General features: G+C 52.2%; 1 protein-coding gene across 9 annotated transcripts in view; it reads left to right on the top strand.

Moving 5' to 3' along the window:
* Positions 1-5,585: 5,585 nt before the first annotated feature.
* Positions 5,586-12,320, top strand: part of DNM2 (dynamin 2) — a 33,369-nt gene continuing 26,634 nt past the window's right edge. For 5 of the 9 annotated variants that reach the window (XM_017863252.1, XM_017863250.1, XM_017863248.1 and 2 more), the window contains exons 1-4: positions 5,586-5,721; positions 7,210-7,277; positions 7,899-8,037; positions 10,302-10,388. In XM_017863252.1, coding sequence (XP_017718741.1) covers positions 5,587-5,721; positions 7,210-7,277; positions 7,899-8,037; positions 10,302-10,388 — 429 coding nt within the window. In that variant the 5' untranslated portion in view covers position 5,586. Of the gene's footprint in view, positions 5,722-7,209; positions 7,278-7,898; positions 8,038-9,209; positions 9,349-10,301; positions 10,389-12,320 lie in introns of all 9 variants that reach the window. The other 4 variants (XM_017863254.1, XM_017863253.1, XM_017863251.1 and 1 more) reach the window with 1 other exon arrangement.

Genomic DNA, 12,320 nt, shown 5'->3' with positions numbered 1-12,320 from the left:
GGCTGAGGCGGGCGGATCACGAGGTCAGGAGATCGAGACCATCCTGGCTAACACGGTGAAACCCTGTCTCTACTAAAAATACAAAAAAAGTAGCCGGGCGTGGTGGTGGGCGCCTGTAGTCCCAGCTACTCAGGAGACTGAGGCAGGAGAATGGCATGAACCCGGGAGGCAGAGCTTGCGGTGAGCCGAGATTGCGCCACTGCACTCCAGCCTCGGTGACAGAGCGAGACTCCGTCTCAAAAAATAAATAAATAAATAAAATTGCAAAATTAGCCAGGCATGGTGGTGCATGCCTGTAATCCTAGCTACTCAGGAGGCTGAGGCAGGAGAATTGCTTGAACCCGGGAGCGGAGGTTGCGATCAGCTGAGATCACGCCATTGCACTCCAGCCTGGGTGATAGGGCGAGGCTCCATCTCCAAAAAAAAAAAAAGAGAAGGTGAGCGTTGGCCAGGCATGGTGGCTCACGCCTGTAATCCCAGTGTTTTGGGAGGCTGAGGCGGGAGGATCACTTGAGGTCCGGAGTTCAAGACCAGCTTGGCCAACATGGTGAAACCCTGTCTCTTCTGAAAATACAAAAATTAGCCAGCCATGGTGGCATTCTCCTGTAATCCCAGCTACTCAGGAGACTGAGGCAGGAGAATCACTTGAACCCAAGAGGCAGAGGTTTCAGTGAGCTGAGAACACATCACTGCACATCAGCCTGGGCGACAGAGTGAGCCTCTGTCTCAAAAAAAAAAAAAAAAAAGAAGTTGAATGTCAGGCGAAGACCTGAAGCAGGTGAGGGTGGGAGCCGTGTGGGATGAAGCCGGGCCAGTGCAAAGGCCCTGGGGTCAGGCATGTCAGAGGAGGACCGTGTGGCTGGATGGAATGAGTGAGGGGAGGGGAAGGAGGTGATGGAGCAGGCTGTGCAGGGCCTTGTGGGGCCTCAGGGAGGACACTGGCTTTTGCTGTGAGTGAGGTGGGAGCCATGGACGGTTCTGAGCGCAGGAGGGTCAGGGCTGACTCAGGTGCTCACAGGCTCCCCTGGCTGCAGTGGGAGAAGAGACATGGGAGAGAGGGTGGGAGTCAGACCTTGGGTTAGGTCCCTCTCCGGCTTGGGCTCTTAAGATCCACCCCATGACTTGGTTGGTGCAGCTGCCTAGCTGTGAGGTTTGGGAGCAGATGTGCCCCTATAGTCCCAAATTCTCACTCAGGGACTCTTCTGCCTCTGACCTTTTGGCTTTGGGCCTATAAGGATCCCTGAGGCACTGGAACAGCTGGACCAGAGCAGGTGACAGGGACTCCTGGGTAGCTCATACTGCAGACGGTACCATGCATGAGGCACTTCCCACAGGGACAGCAGGAGGACACTGCCTCCTCTGGCCATCACAACCCTGGCATCCCCCCACCCCCTCTGCCAGGCAGCAGTGCATGGTCGTGGCCTCAGGGACCAGCGTCCTTTTATGCTCAGACATCCTTGACACAGCAGATAGTGGCCCTTTGCAGGCTTCAAGAGGAGATTCATAGCCGAGCATGGTGGTACATCCCTGTAATTCTAGCTACTCGGGAGGCTGAGGCAGGAGAATCGCTTTAACCCGGGAGGTGGATGTTACAGTGAGCCGAGATCATACCACTGCACTCCAGCCTGGGTGACAGAGCAAGACTCCGTCTCAAAAAAAAAAAAAAACCAAACCAAAACCACAAGATTCAGCCTACTGGACTGAAGGAAGTGTTGTTGTGGAGGATTCAGCCTGAGGGAGGACCTGGGCCCGCTGGGTGACCACAGGCAGGTGACCGGACCTCTCTGAGCCTCATTTTCTGCACCTCTAAAGTGAGGGTCATAGCAGCTGTCATCTCACATGGCCATGGGGATAAACTGGCAGATTACAAGGTGCCTGTAATCCCAGCACATGGGGATGCCAAGGCAGGAGGATTGCTTGAAGCCAGGAGTTTGAGACCAGCCTGAGCAACAAAGTGAGATCCTGTCCCTATGAAATTAAAAAAAAAAGAAAAAAAAATTAGGCTGGGCACGATGGTTCACGCCTGTATTCCCAGCACTTTGAGAGGTCTAAGTGGGTGGATCACTTGAGGTCAGGAGTTCAAGACCACCCTGACCAACATGGTAAAACCCTGTCTCTATGAAAAAAATAAAAAAATTAGCGAGGCGTGGTGGTGGGCGCCTGTAGTCCCAGCTACTTGGGAGGCTAGGGCAGGACGATCACTTGAACCTGGGAGGCAGAGGTTGCAGTGAGCCAAGATCACACCACTGCGCTCCAGCCTGAGCAGACAGAGCAAGACTCCAGCTCAAAAATAAATAAATAAATAAATAAAGTTAAATGCTATTTGTTAAGCCTGTGGCAGGACTGGGCCAGGAAATGCCCGTCACAAACAGTCCCTGTCCCCCGGGGCTTAGCACGTTACGTTATTTGTAACCGGTGCCTGGCAGGGCCCTCCCTGCCCAGGTAGTTTTGACATCACCACGGAGAAGTGCCACTGTTATCTGCGTCCCCTGTCAAGAGCTGGGCCTTCTCGATTTAGCATTTTACCTCAGGGTCCAAGGTCCTCATGCAGATATGGGCGGTCTTTCTCCGATCGCTCTTTACAAGAGAATGGGAATTACGGTAATAGACATCCCTCAGCCCCTGAATTCTGCACTTGGCTTTTCTCTTCTTGTTAAAGCAAAGCCTGGAGCCTTCTGTCTCCACCTGGTGCAGCCCACAGACTGTTCATGTATCCCAGTGCCCATAGGGGACACCTAGGGGTTTGCTTGTTTTTTTTTTGCATTAACAGATGCCTGTAAGTTCATCTGTGACTGTACAGGCGAGGATTCCTGCAGGGCAGAGACCCCAGCAGAGGGGTTAAGGAACGTACGTACGTGTTTAAAATTGATTTTTTCATTTTATTTTATTTATATATTTGGTGGGGTTTTTTTTTGTTGTTTTTTTTCCTGAGATGACGTCTCGCTCTGTCACCCAGGCTGAAGCTCAGTGGCATGATCTCAGCTCACTGCAACCTCCTGGGTTCAAGCAATTATCCTGTCTCAGCCTCCTGAGTAGCTGGGATTACAGGCACGCGCCACCATGCCCAGCGAATTTTTGTATTTTTAGTAGAGACAGGGGTTTTCCCATGTTGGCCAGGCTGGTTTCGAACTCCTGACCTCAGGTGATCTGCCCACTTCGGCCTCCCAAAGTGCTGGGACTGTAGGCATGAGCTCCCACACCCGGCCCTCATGTATTTGTTTTTGAAACAGGGTCTTGCCTTGTTGCCCAGGCTAGAGTGCAGTGGTGCAATCCTGGCTCACCTCTTGGGCTCAGGTGATCCTCCCACCACAGTCTCCCAAGTAGCTGGGAATAATACAGGTATGCGCCACCATGCCTGGCTAATTTTTGTATTTTTGTAGAGACAAAGTCTCACTATGTTACTAAGAGCACATTCCGAGGTACAGGGGGGCAGGATTAAACCCGAATTCCATGGGGCACCGACCAGCCAGTCACAATTGTCTAGAATGCTCTGATTGTGCGGCAAGGGTTGGGCCCGTAAATCACCTACAGGGCCCCCAGGAGGCTGGTGCCCAGGTGTGCTTTGTCCCCTGTGGCTGAGAGCAGGTCTCCAGAGTCTCCATCCTTGCCCAAACCCCTCCCCAGTCTGTTGTCTGTCATTAGTTGAGGGCTGTGCCTTTGCCAACCTTGGTCCTGGTTTGGTCCACAATTCAAATTCTCCATTCCAGGCCATGTGCGGTGGCTCACGCCTGTAATCCCAGCACTTTGGGAGGCCAGTATGGGCAGATCACTTGAGGTCAGAAGATTGAGACCAGCCTGGTCAACATGCCAAAACCCCATTTCTCCTAAAAACACAAAAATCAGCTGGGCGTGGTGGCGGGCACATGCAATCCCAGCTACTGGGGAGGCTGAGGCAGGAGAATCGCTTGAACCCAGGAGGCGGAGGTTGCAGTGACCCGAGATTGCACCACTGCACTCTAGCCTGGGCGATAGAGCGAGACTCCATCTCAAGAAAACGAAAACAAAAACAAATTCCCCATTCCAGGTGAAGCATTAATGTAGGCCTTCGTGTGTGTCCTGGAAGGAAATTAAATGTGCGCACCCTTTGCTTCATGTGAGGAAAGAGATTTTGGGAATCTGGGCAGCTTGTGCTTGCCCTTCCCACTTGGGGTATGAAGGGAGACCCCCCTTTCTTTGGCAACCCAGCCTTGGTGGCCCTGGCCGTGGTCACCATTGAGCAGCTCCCCTTTAGGGGCAAGTCTCCAGGTACTTCAGTAGATCATGAATTTCGGGGGTGAAACTGATGAGGGGAGACAGCCCAGTACACTAGGGAGAGCAGTTAGGAATGCTTAGGAAAACCAAACGCTAACAAAATCATCTTACTTTTTTACTATTCACGGTGCCTATAAGCAATGCTGAGAGACTCTTTTTAAGGGCCAGGCCTGATCTAAGCAATTTACGAAGAAAAGTTTTCTTTCTTTTTTTTTTTTTCCTTTTTTTTGAGACAGGGTTTCACTCTGTCTCGCCCAGGCTAGAGTGCGGTTGTACAATCTTGGCTCACTGCATCCTCTGCCGCCCAGGTTCAAGCGGTTCCCCTACCTCAGCCTCCCAATTAACCAGGACTAGAGGCATGCACCACCACACCCAGCTAATTTTTGTATTTTCAGTAGAGATGGGGTTTCGCCATGTCCAGGCTGGTCTCAAACTCCTGGGCTTAGGTGATCTGCCTGCCTCAGCCTCCCAAAGTGCTGGTATTGTAGGCGTGAGCCACTGTGTCCAGCGTTTTTTTTTTTTTTTTTTTAATAAAATGAGGGCTCACTGTGTTGCCCAGGGTGGTCTCGAACTCCCAAACTAAAGCCCTCCTCTCACCTTCTCACCTCAGCATCCTAAAGTGCTAGTATTACAGGCGTGGGCCAACGCACTCGGCCAAGAAAGCATTTTAACTTCTGTGAAACCAGGTGTCTTTGCAGAATCACCATTCGTGGCAGCATTTTTTCTTTTTTTGCGGACACACAAAATAACAGTGCATTTTAGGATCAGTGACTTCTTGGAGGTAATGAGATCTAGAAACATCTTCAGTCCCCACGAAGGAGGTAGATGTTCTTACCCTCAATCCATTTTGGAGATGAGGAATCGGAGGCTTAGAGGGACAAAGTCCTGTCCAAGGCCTTACATCCCATCAGTGGGGTAGGACCAACCCCAGCAGGCTGGGAGGTGGCGGGAACCTGCAGAAGTACCTGAATTGTGCGGAAGTGGCTACCTTTCCTTCCCAGCATCCTGCAAATCAAGTTGCATCCTGCACATCAGGGCAGAGGTGCTGAGCTTTGACTCCTGAACTCTCCTGTCTTCTGCAAAGTGGGAGGAATAAGTGGGCCTTCTTTGATTGAATGGGTGAATAATCGAAACAAGCTTAGCTTGAGCCTGACTTATAGCCAGCATTTGCCATTGGGAGCTCTTGAACTTGGTTTATTTGTTTTAACATAGACAGAAGACATTTTGCTGCTGAAAAATGGTGAAAGAACAGTAATTTGGCTTGACTTGGAACATCATTCCAGAGCAGTGTGGAAACCTCTGCTTTGATGCTTGCTTTTTCCTTTTCCTCATAGGATGGTCCAGCAGTTTGGGGTGGATTTTGAGAAGAGGATCGAGGGCTCAGGAGATCAGGTGGACACACTGGAGCTCTCCGGGGGCGCCCGAATCAATCGCATCTTCCACGAGCGGTTCCCTTTTGAGCTGGTGAAGGTAGCGCCCCGGGGGCTGGGCCCTCCTGTCTCTGGTCAGGCACCCTCCTGCTGGCCTCCAGCCAGGCCTCCTCCCAGGCAATTAGGTCTCAAGCTCCTACCTCTAGGCCTGAACCTGTGGTGGGCAGGGTGTGGCCTGGATGAGATGTCCCCATGGCCTTCCTTTCCCGACACTAAGCTTTGAGGTTTTGGGTAGAACAATATGAAAACCCCTGTGTTTTTCCTCTGACAAAAGCCAATGTACATTCTTTGCAAAATACATAGAAAATACAGATAAATTTACATGAGAAGATGACCCTAGCGTGTCATTGAAGAATGGAAGGAAATAGACATTGGAGCCAGCATGTGCAATATAGCACTCAGCTGATATATACAACATCCTTATGTATGAAACTGAACACGGATGTCTACAAGTGTTTCTTTGTATTTGCAAGGATGTTTGCAAAAATGTCAGCCCTTTGTGCTAGGATTTAGGACTTCTTTTTCCTCTTTTTTTTTTTTTTTGTGATTTGCTTGAAGTTTTATACTGTTTACAATAAGCACATAGCATTTTTTTATTTTTTTATTTAAAAAAAAAAACAGTAGTTTTTTAAAATCAGAGGAGCAAGAGCAAATGTAGTGGCTCACGCCTGTAATCTGTGGGATGCCAAGGGGGGCTGATCACTTGAGCCCAGGAGTTCAAGACCAACCTGGGCAACATGGTGAAACCTCATCTCTACTAAAAATACAAAAAGTATCCAGGTGTGGTGGCATGTGCCTATAGTCCCAGCTTCTTGGGAGGCTAAGGTAGGAGAATTACTTGAGCCCAGGAGGCAGAGGATGCAGCAGTGAGCCAAGATCGCACCACCACACTCCAGCCTCAGTGACAGAGCCAGACCCTATCTCAAAAAAAAAAAAAAAAAAAGAAAAGAAAAAACCAGGTGTGGTAGTGCATACTGATAGTCTGAAAAATCTAAGTTCACATGAATTTATATTCCCACCAATATAATGAGAGTGTTGGTTTCATGTCATGCTTTCTGAAACTGGGTCTTAATTAATTTGTTTGTTTTTACTTTTTTTGAGACAGGGTCTTGCTCTTCCACCCAGGCTGGAGTGCAGTGGTGCAATCACAGCTCACTGTAGCTTCAACCTCCTGGGCTCGGATGATCCTCCCACCTCAGCCTCCCAAGTAGCTGGGACTATAGATGTGCACCAGCCCACCTGGCCAATTTTTGTATTTTTAGTAGAGGTGGGGTCTCACTATGTTGCCCAGGCTGGTCTCAAACTCCTGGGCTCAAGCCATCTGCCTGCCTTGGCCTCCCAAAGTGCTGAGATTACAGGTGTCAGCCACTGTATCTGGCCGGTTTTCAATTTTTTTGTAAAATTTTGACGAGTTAAATATTCCGCCTTGTGAATATAGCCGCACGTGGGAGAGAATGTTCCCCAGATGCACGCCTGCCATGGGGGCGCCCCAGGTACCTCCATGCATGTGCTTGATTTCTCTTCTCAGATGGAGTTTGATGAGAAGGACTTACGACGGGAGATCAGCTATGCCATTAAGAACATCCATGGAGTCAGGCAAGTTCCATGAGGAGAGCCACCACTGTCCCTTCCTCTCTGCGGTGCCACCCCCCAGCTAATTGGGTCGCCCAAACCTCTGAGCCCCTAATCGTTAGGCCTTAAGAGGGCTCTTGGATGGTTTTCAGTAGCTGCGAGCCCCTCCCTGTGGGTCTCCAAGGGCACGTGAGGGTGGATGTGTCTCAGTCCTGCGTCTGTCGCAGGTTTCAGGGCTGTCCGTGGCTCCTGATGAAACAGGGCTTGGTTCCTGCCCAGTCGGTTGGTGTGAACTTCATGCTAAACTAAGAAAGCTCACTGCAGATGTGCCTGGGGAGGGGCGGGGCGGCACTGAATCAGGGTTTTGGGAAGCCAGCATGAGTCCCCATCACGGGTTCCTTGTGAGCCTCTTGGGTCCCCTCCTTATTCTAACAAAGGTAGTCGCTGCAGGTGTCTGCCCTTCCATCGCCGTGGGGTCCTCGGGTCACCCTGAGGGTTTCCGGGCAGTGGACTCAGGCGTCCAGCCCCACACATGATGCAACCTTTGTTCCTTGTTGGGGACCCGGCCAGGGCCGATGAAATTGCTGACCATGCTTTGTTTCTCTCTGACTTATCTCCCCTGCCCCCGGGTCTGGATGGTTTCAGGACTGGGCTTTTCACCCCGGACTTGGCATTCGAGGCCATTGTGAAAAAGCAGGTCGTCAAGCTGAAAGAGCCCTGTCTGAAATGTGTCGACCTGGTTATCCAGGAGCTAATCAATACAGTTAGGCAGTGTACCAGTAAGGTATTGCTCCCTCGGCAGGGTGACTCCTGACCTTGTGGAAACGGGGGTACGGGGGTTTGGTATCAGGCTCCCAGCGCCTCATCGGCCCCCACTGGTTTCTTTTCTCCCCATATCGCTTCGTGTCTGTGAACTTGGCCTCTCCCCAGAGGCTGGGACAGGAGCATGTCGGCCTGGGCCCAACAGGGGAGTGCCAGGCCTCCTGGACTGGCCAGATAGATGCACAGTTGTCCCTGGGACCCTGATACCAAGCCTAGCATGTGTCTGATGAAATTGGGGTTTCACTGGGCTGTTGCTTTGCTGCTTCCTGGGAAGCAGAGAGGGACCCCCCGCGTCAACTGCTGGAGGCTGAGCTCCTTGAAGCTCCCTGGCTGTCACCCCTTCTTGACCAATGCCCGGCATTCTCAGACTTCCCTGAAGCCACCGACTTCTCTGTCCCTCAGCTCCGGGAAAGGCCTGAATGCCAGAGACATAATGAGAGCCAGCTGGGCTCCTAAGTGCCCCTGCCACACCCTGCACCCCATGCTGTCCCCCAGGGGCAGCCCATTTTTGGATCCACTCAGTCACAGTGCCTCAATGCACCCTCGATGAGCCACTGCCTCCATTCGGCAGGACACGCCGGGCTCCCCCAACCCGCTCCAACGCCGCGGGCCTGGTTCCCAGGGCAGCACGCTTTGGCCAAGCAGCTGAAATGCCTCCCAGTGGGCAGTCTGTGCTTGCGCGACCACAGTGTCCCCAGCGCTCCGGGTTGCCAGGGAATTTCTGCTTGAGCCCCTCTGTTCTCAGTCTGGAAAAGCCCACATTTGCTGCTTAAGCTTCTTCAATTAGAAAAGGGAGGGGGAAAACAGCCCAAACAGGTTGGAAAATGCTCATCCTAGAGCCAGGTGTCATGGACATGAACGTTAGAGGCCTCCGCACACCTTGGCTGGCTGTCTGTGCAATGACAACCCCCCGTGGCCCTTCTGTAACTACACCCCAGACCGAGCCCACACCCCCAAACCCCAGACCTCCTTGATCCGAAGCAGCTTCCGGGGCAAATGCGGGCGCAGGCTCCCCCGTGCATGGACTAATCAGATGACTCGTTTCTTCTCTTCTCTCTGTCTCCTGTCCTGCGTGTGTGGCCTGCACTGTCCCTGGGTGTCTTTCTGCCTCATCCTGCCCTCCGCATGACCCAGGACGGGGCTCTTCACCCCCGACATGGCCTTTGAAGCCATTGTGAAAAAACAGATTGTAAAACTCAAAGAGCCGAGTTTGAAGTGTGTTGATCTCGTGGTCTCAGAGCTGGCCACGGTCATTAAAAAGTGTGCCGAGAAGGTAACAGGTTTCATTCTCACCTCCGCATTTATCCCCTTCCTCCCCCTCCATGTGTTAGTCTCAACCTGAGCATCTGGAAAATTCAGCCTCGGCAGGAACCCCCTTCCCCGTACCAGTTGTCACTGAGATGTCGCCACGTTGCATTGGCAGATGGAACGGGGGCAGTGGCATCGCACACACATTGTGGCTGCCCATGGGGGCGGTCAGCCTTTGATGGTGTCAAACGCATCGCATTTACTAAGCAGTGCCCTTTCCTGGAACCCCTAGAGAAAGGGGTTTCCCAGCCAGCACCAAAACAGCAAAACACAGGAAACACATCGTCAGTGTAGCCCTGCGTGTTCTCATGGTCTAGGCCACCTGAGAGTAACCTTTCCATTTTCCCCAACTCATGGGCTTGACCCAGACTGCAGAAGATGGCACTCCCCTGTGCATGAGGTCTGGTTAAGTTGGTGCTGCAGAGGAAGCCCGGGGAGGTGGGTGCATTTGCGGAGTGGGTGCCACAGATACAGCGATCGGGAGTGGTTCTCTGCAAGGAGTTCCCACCGAGGCTGATGGCCCAGATGCCCCCCTTACCATTCTAGAACAGAAGCTACTCACTCATGCTGGCGAGGCCCTTCCTGCTCTCACCCGGTGCTGGGCAGGAGGGGGGGGTGCCCTGAAGCCCTGGGTGGCAAACATGCCCCAGCTTTTCTGCTTTCATGCCGCCTCCTGCCTCCTGGCCGCTGGCTGGAAAAGCAGCTCTGCTCTCTTGCTCTCTCCGGTCCACAGCGCCCCCACTCTTCTGCTCTTAGCTCCCAGCTGGACTCACTGGGGGCCAGGAGCAAGGTGTGGGCTCGGTGGGCCCCCTCATATCTCATTCCCCACCTCCCTCCACATTTTTTACCTGTGTGGTTCGTGTTGCTTCCCGTGCCACGAGGACCCCGCCAACGCAGCCACTCTGCTTGTTCCCCCAGCTCAGTTCCTACCCCCGATTGCGAGAGGAGACAGAGCGAATCGTCACCACTTACATCCGGGAACGGGAGGGGAGAACCAAGGACCAGGTACTGGCCTTTTGTCTTCTTTATTGGGTATAATTTACATGCAGTAAATGTCAACTGTACTGTTCTGTGCGTGCTGACAGCTGCATATGGCAAAGTAACCCTCACCTCAATCAAGATATGGAGCGAGCGGTTCTATCACCTCTTAAAATCCCTGTCCCTATGCCTCTTTGTAGTCAACCCCTCAAAAACCCACAGGCCAGGCTGGGTGTAGTAACTCACGCCTATAATCCAGCACTTAGGGAGGCTCAGGCAGGAGGATCGCTTGAGCCCAGGAGTTCGAGACCAACCTGGGCAACATAGCAAGACCTTGTCTCTACAAAAACATTAAAAAATTAGCCAGGCCTGGTGGCACATGCCTGTGGTCCCAGCTCCTTGGGAGGCTGAGGTGGGAGGATCCCTTGAGCCCACAAGATCAAGGCTTCAGTAAGTTATGGTCATGCCGTTGCTCTCCAGCCTGGGAGAAAGAGCAAGACCCTGTCTCTTAAAAAAAGCAGCAGCAAAGGAAATCCCCAGGCCCTGGCCACCACCAGTCTGCTCCCTATCCTATAGTCTTTCCAGTGGACTCCCACAGTGTGAGGCCCATTGACTCTTGACTCCCTTCCTGCCTCCCTTCTTCCCTCCCTCCCTCCCCTCGGCGTCGTGCATTTGGGAGCCAAGCCTGTTGTTTGTTGTATCTGCAGTTTGCTGTCTTGATCACTAAGCAGTCTTTCAGGGAATAGATGGAGCACAGCATGGGCCTTCACTTGCCTGCTGGAGGGTGTTTGGGATGCTTTTTGTGGTGTGTGTGTGTGTGTGTGTGTGTTCTGTCGTCCAGGCTAGGGTGCAGTGGCACGATCTCGACTCACTGCCACCTCCACTTCCCAGGTTCAAGGAATTCTCATGCCTCAGCCTTCCAAGTAGCCAGGACTACAGACATATGCCACTACACCCACCTAATTTTTGTATTTTTACTAGAGACAGATTTTCACCATGTTGGCCAGGCTGGTCTTGAACTCCTGACCTCAGGCAATCTGCCCGCCTCAGCCTCCCAAAGTGCTGGGATTATAGGCATGAGCCACCACACCCAGCCTACTTTTTCTGTTTCAGCATTTAACACTTTCTTGCAAAGGCTTGCAAGCACACACCCAAAGTGTCTGCCTCCCCCTGCAGCTGAGACTGTCACCCACTAAGCACTGGGCCATCCCTACACTCTTCTGCAGCCTCAGCCTCCGAAGTAGCTGGGATTACAGGAGTGCGCCATCATGCTTGGGTAATTTTTGTATTTTTAGTAGAGATGGGATTTTGCCATGTTGGCCAGGCTGGTCTTGAACTCCCGACCTCAAGTGATCCGTCTGCCTCGGCCCCCCCAAAGTGCTAGGATGACAGGTGTGAGCCACCGCTTCCGGATCTGTTTTGAGTCACTTTCTCTCAGTTGTTCTCTGTGTTCTTTTTACAACTGTTTGTTGAAACTGGAGCTTAATTAAGCCCTTGCTTGTTATGTCACTTTGTTTAAAATGGTCCTTCTCTACTTGCCATTGATGGGGGTGAAATCGGCTCATTGATCCTGCAGAGAGGCGCCCAGTTTTGATTTGGCCAACTGCTCCCTTAGGGCACCAGTGCACCTATGCCTCTGGCTGCTGTAGCTTGGAAATTGTATCAAAAGTCTGGAAGAGTCTGATACTTTTTGTTGTTACTGTTAGTGAGAATGCTGCTGGCCCTTCTACAGCCCCTGGTGCTCACCTGCCATGCTCCCGGGCCGGATCTGAGAGCGCTAGATTGAGGAGACTCAGGCCTTATTAAACCAGCCACACTTGCTCCCACAGATGGAGCACCCTGGCATTTTCCAGCAGGCCGACAAGTCTGGGTGCCTTGCCCTGCTTTATTCTCGGAAACTTGAAGGTGCTGTGAGGGGAAGTGACTGGCCCAGGGCCAGGGGAGTCCAGTGAGGAGCAT

This window comes from Rhinopithecus bieti, unplaced genomic scaffold, assembly GCF_001698545.2.
Source record: "Rhinopithecus bieti isolate Rb0 unplaced genomic scaffold, ASM169854v2 scaffold_70145, whole genome shotgun sequence".
In the NCBI taxonomy this organism is placed as follows: Eukaryota; Metazoa; Chordata; class Mammalia; order Primates; family Cercopithecidae; genus Rhinopithecus; species Rhinopithecus bieti.
The sequence above is the reverse complement of the archived record's forward strand: the minus strand, read 5'-3'. Positions and strand labels throughout refer to the sequence as shown.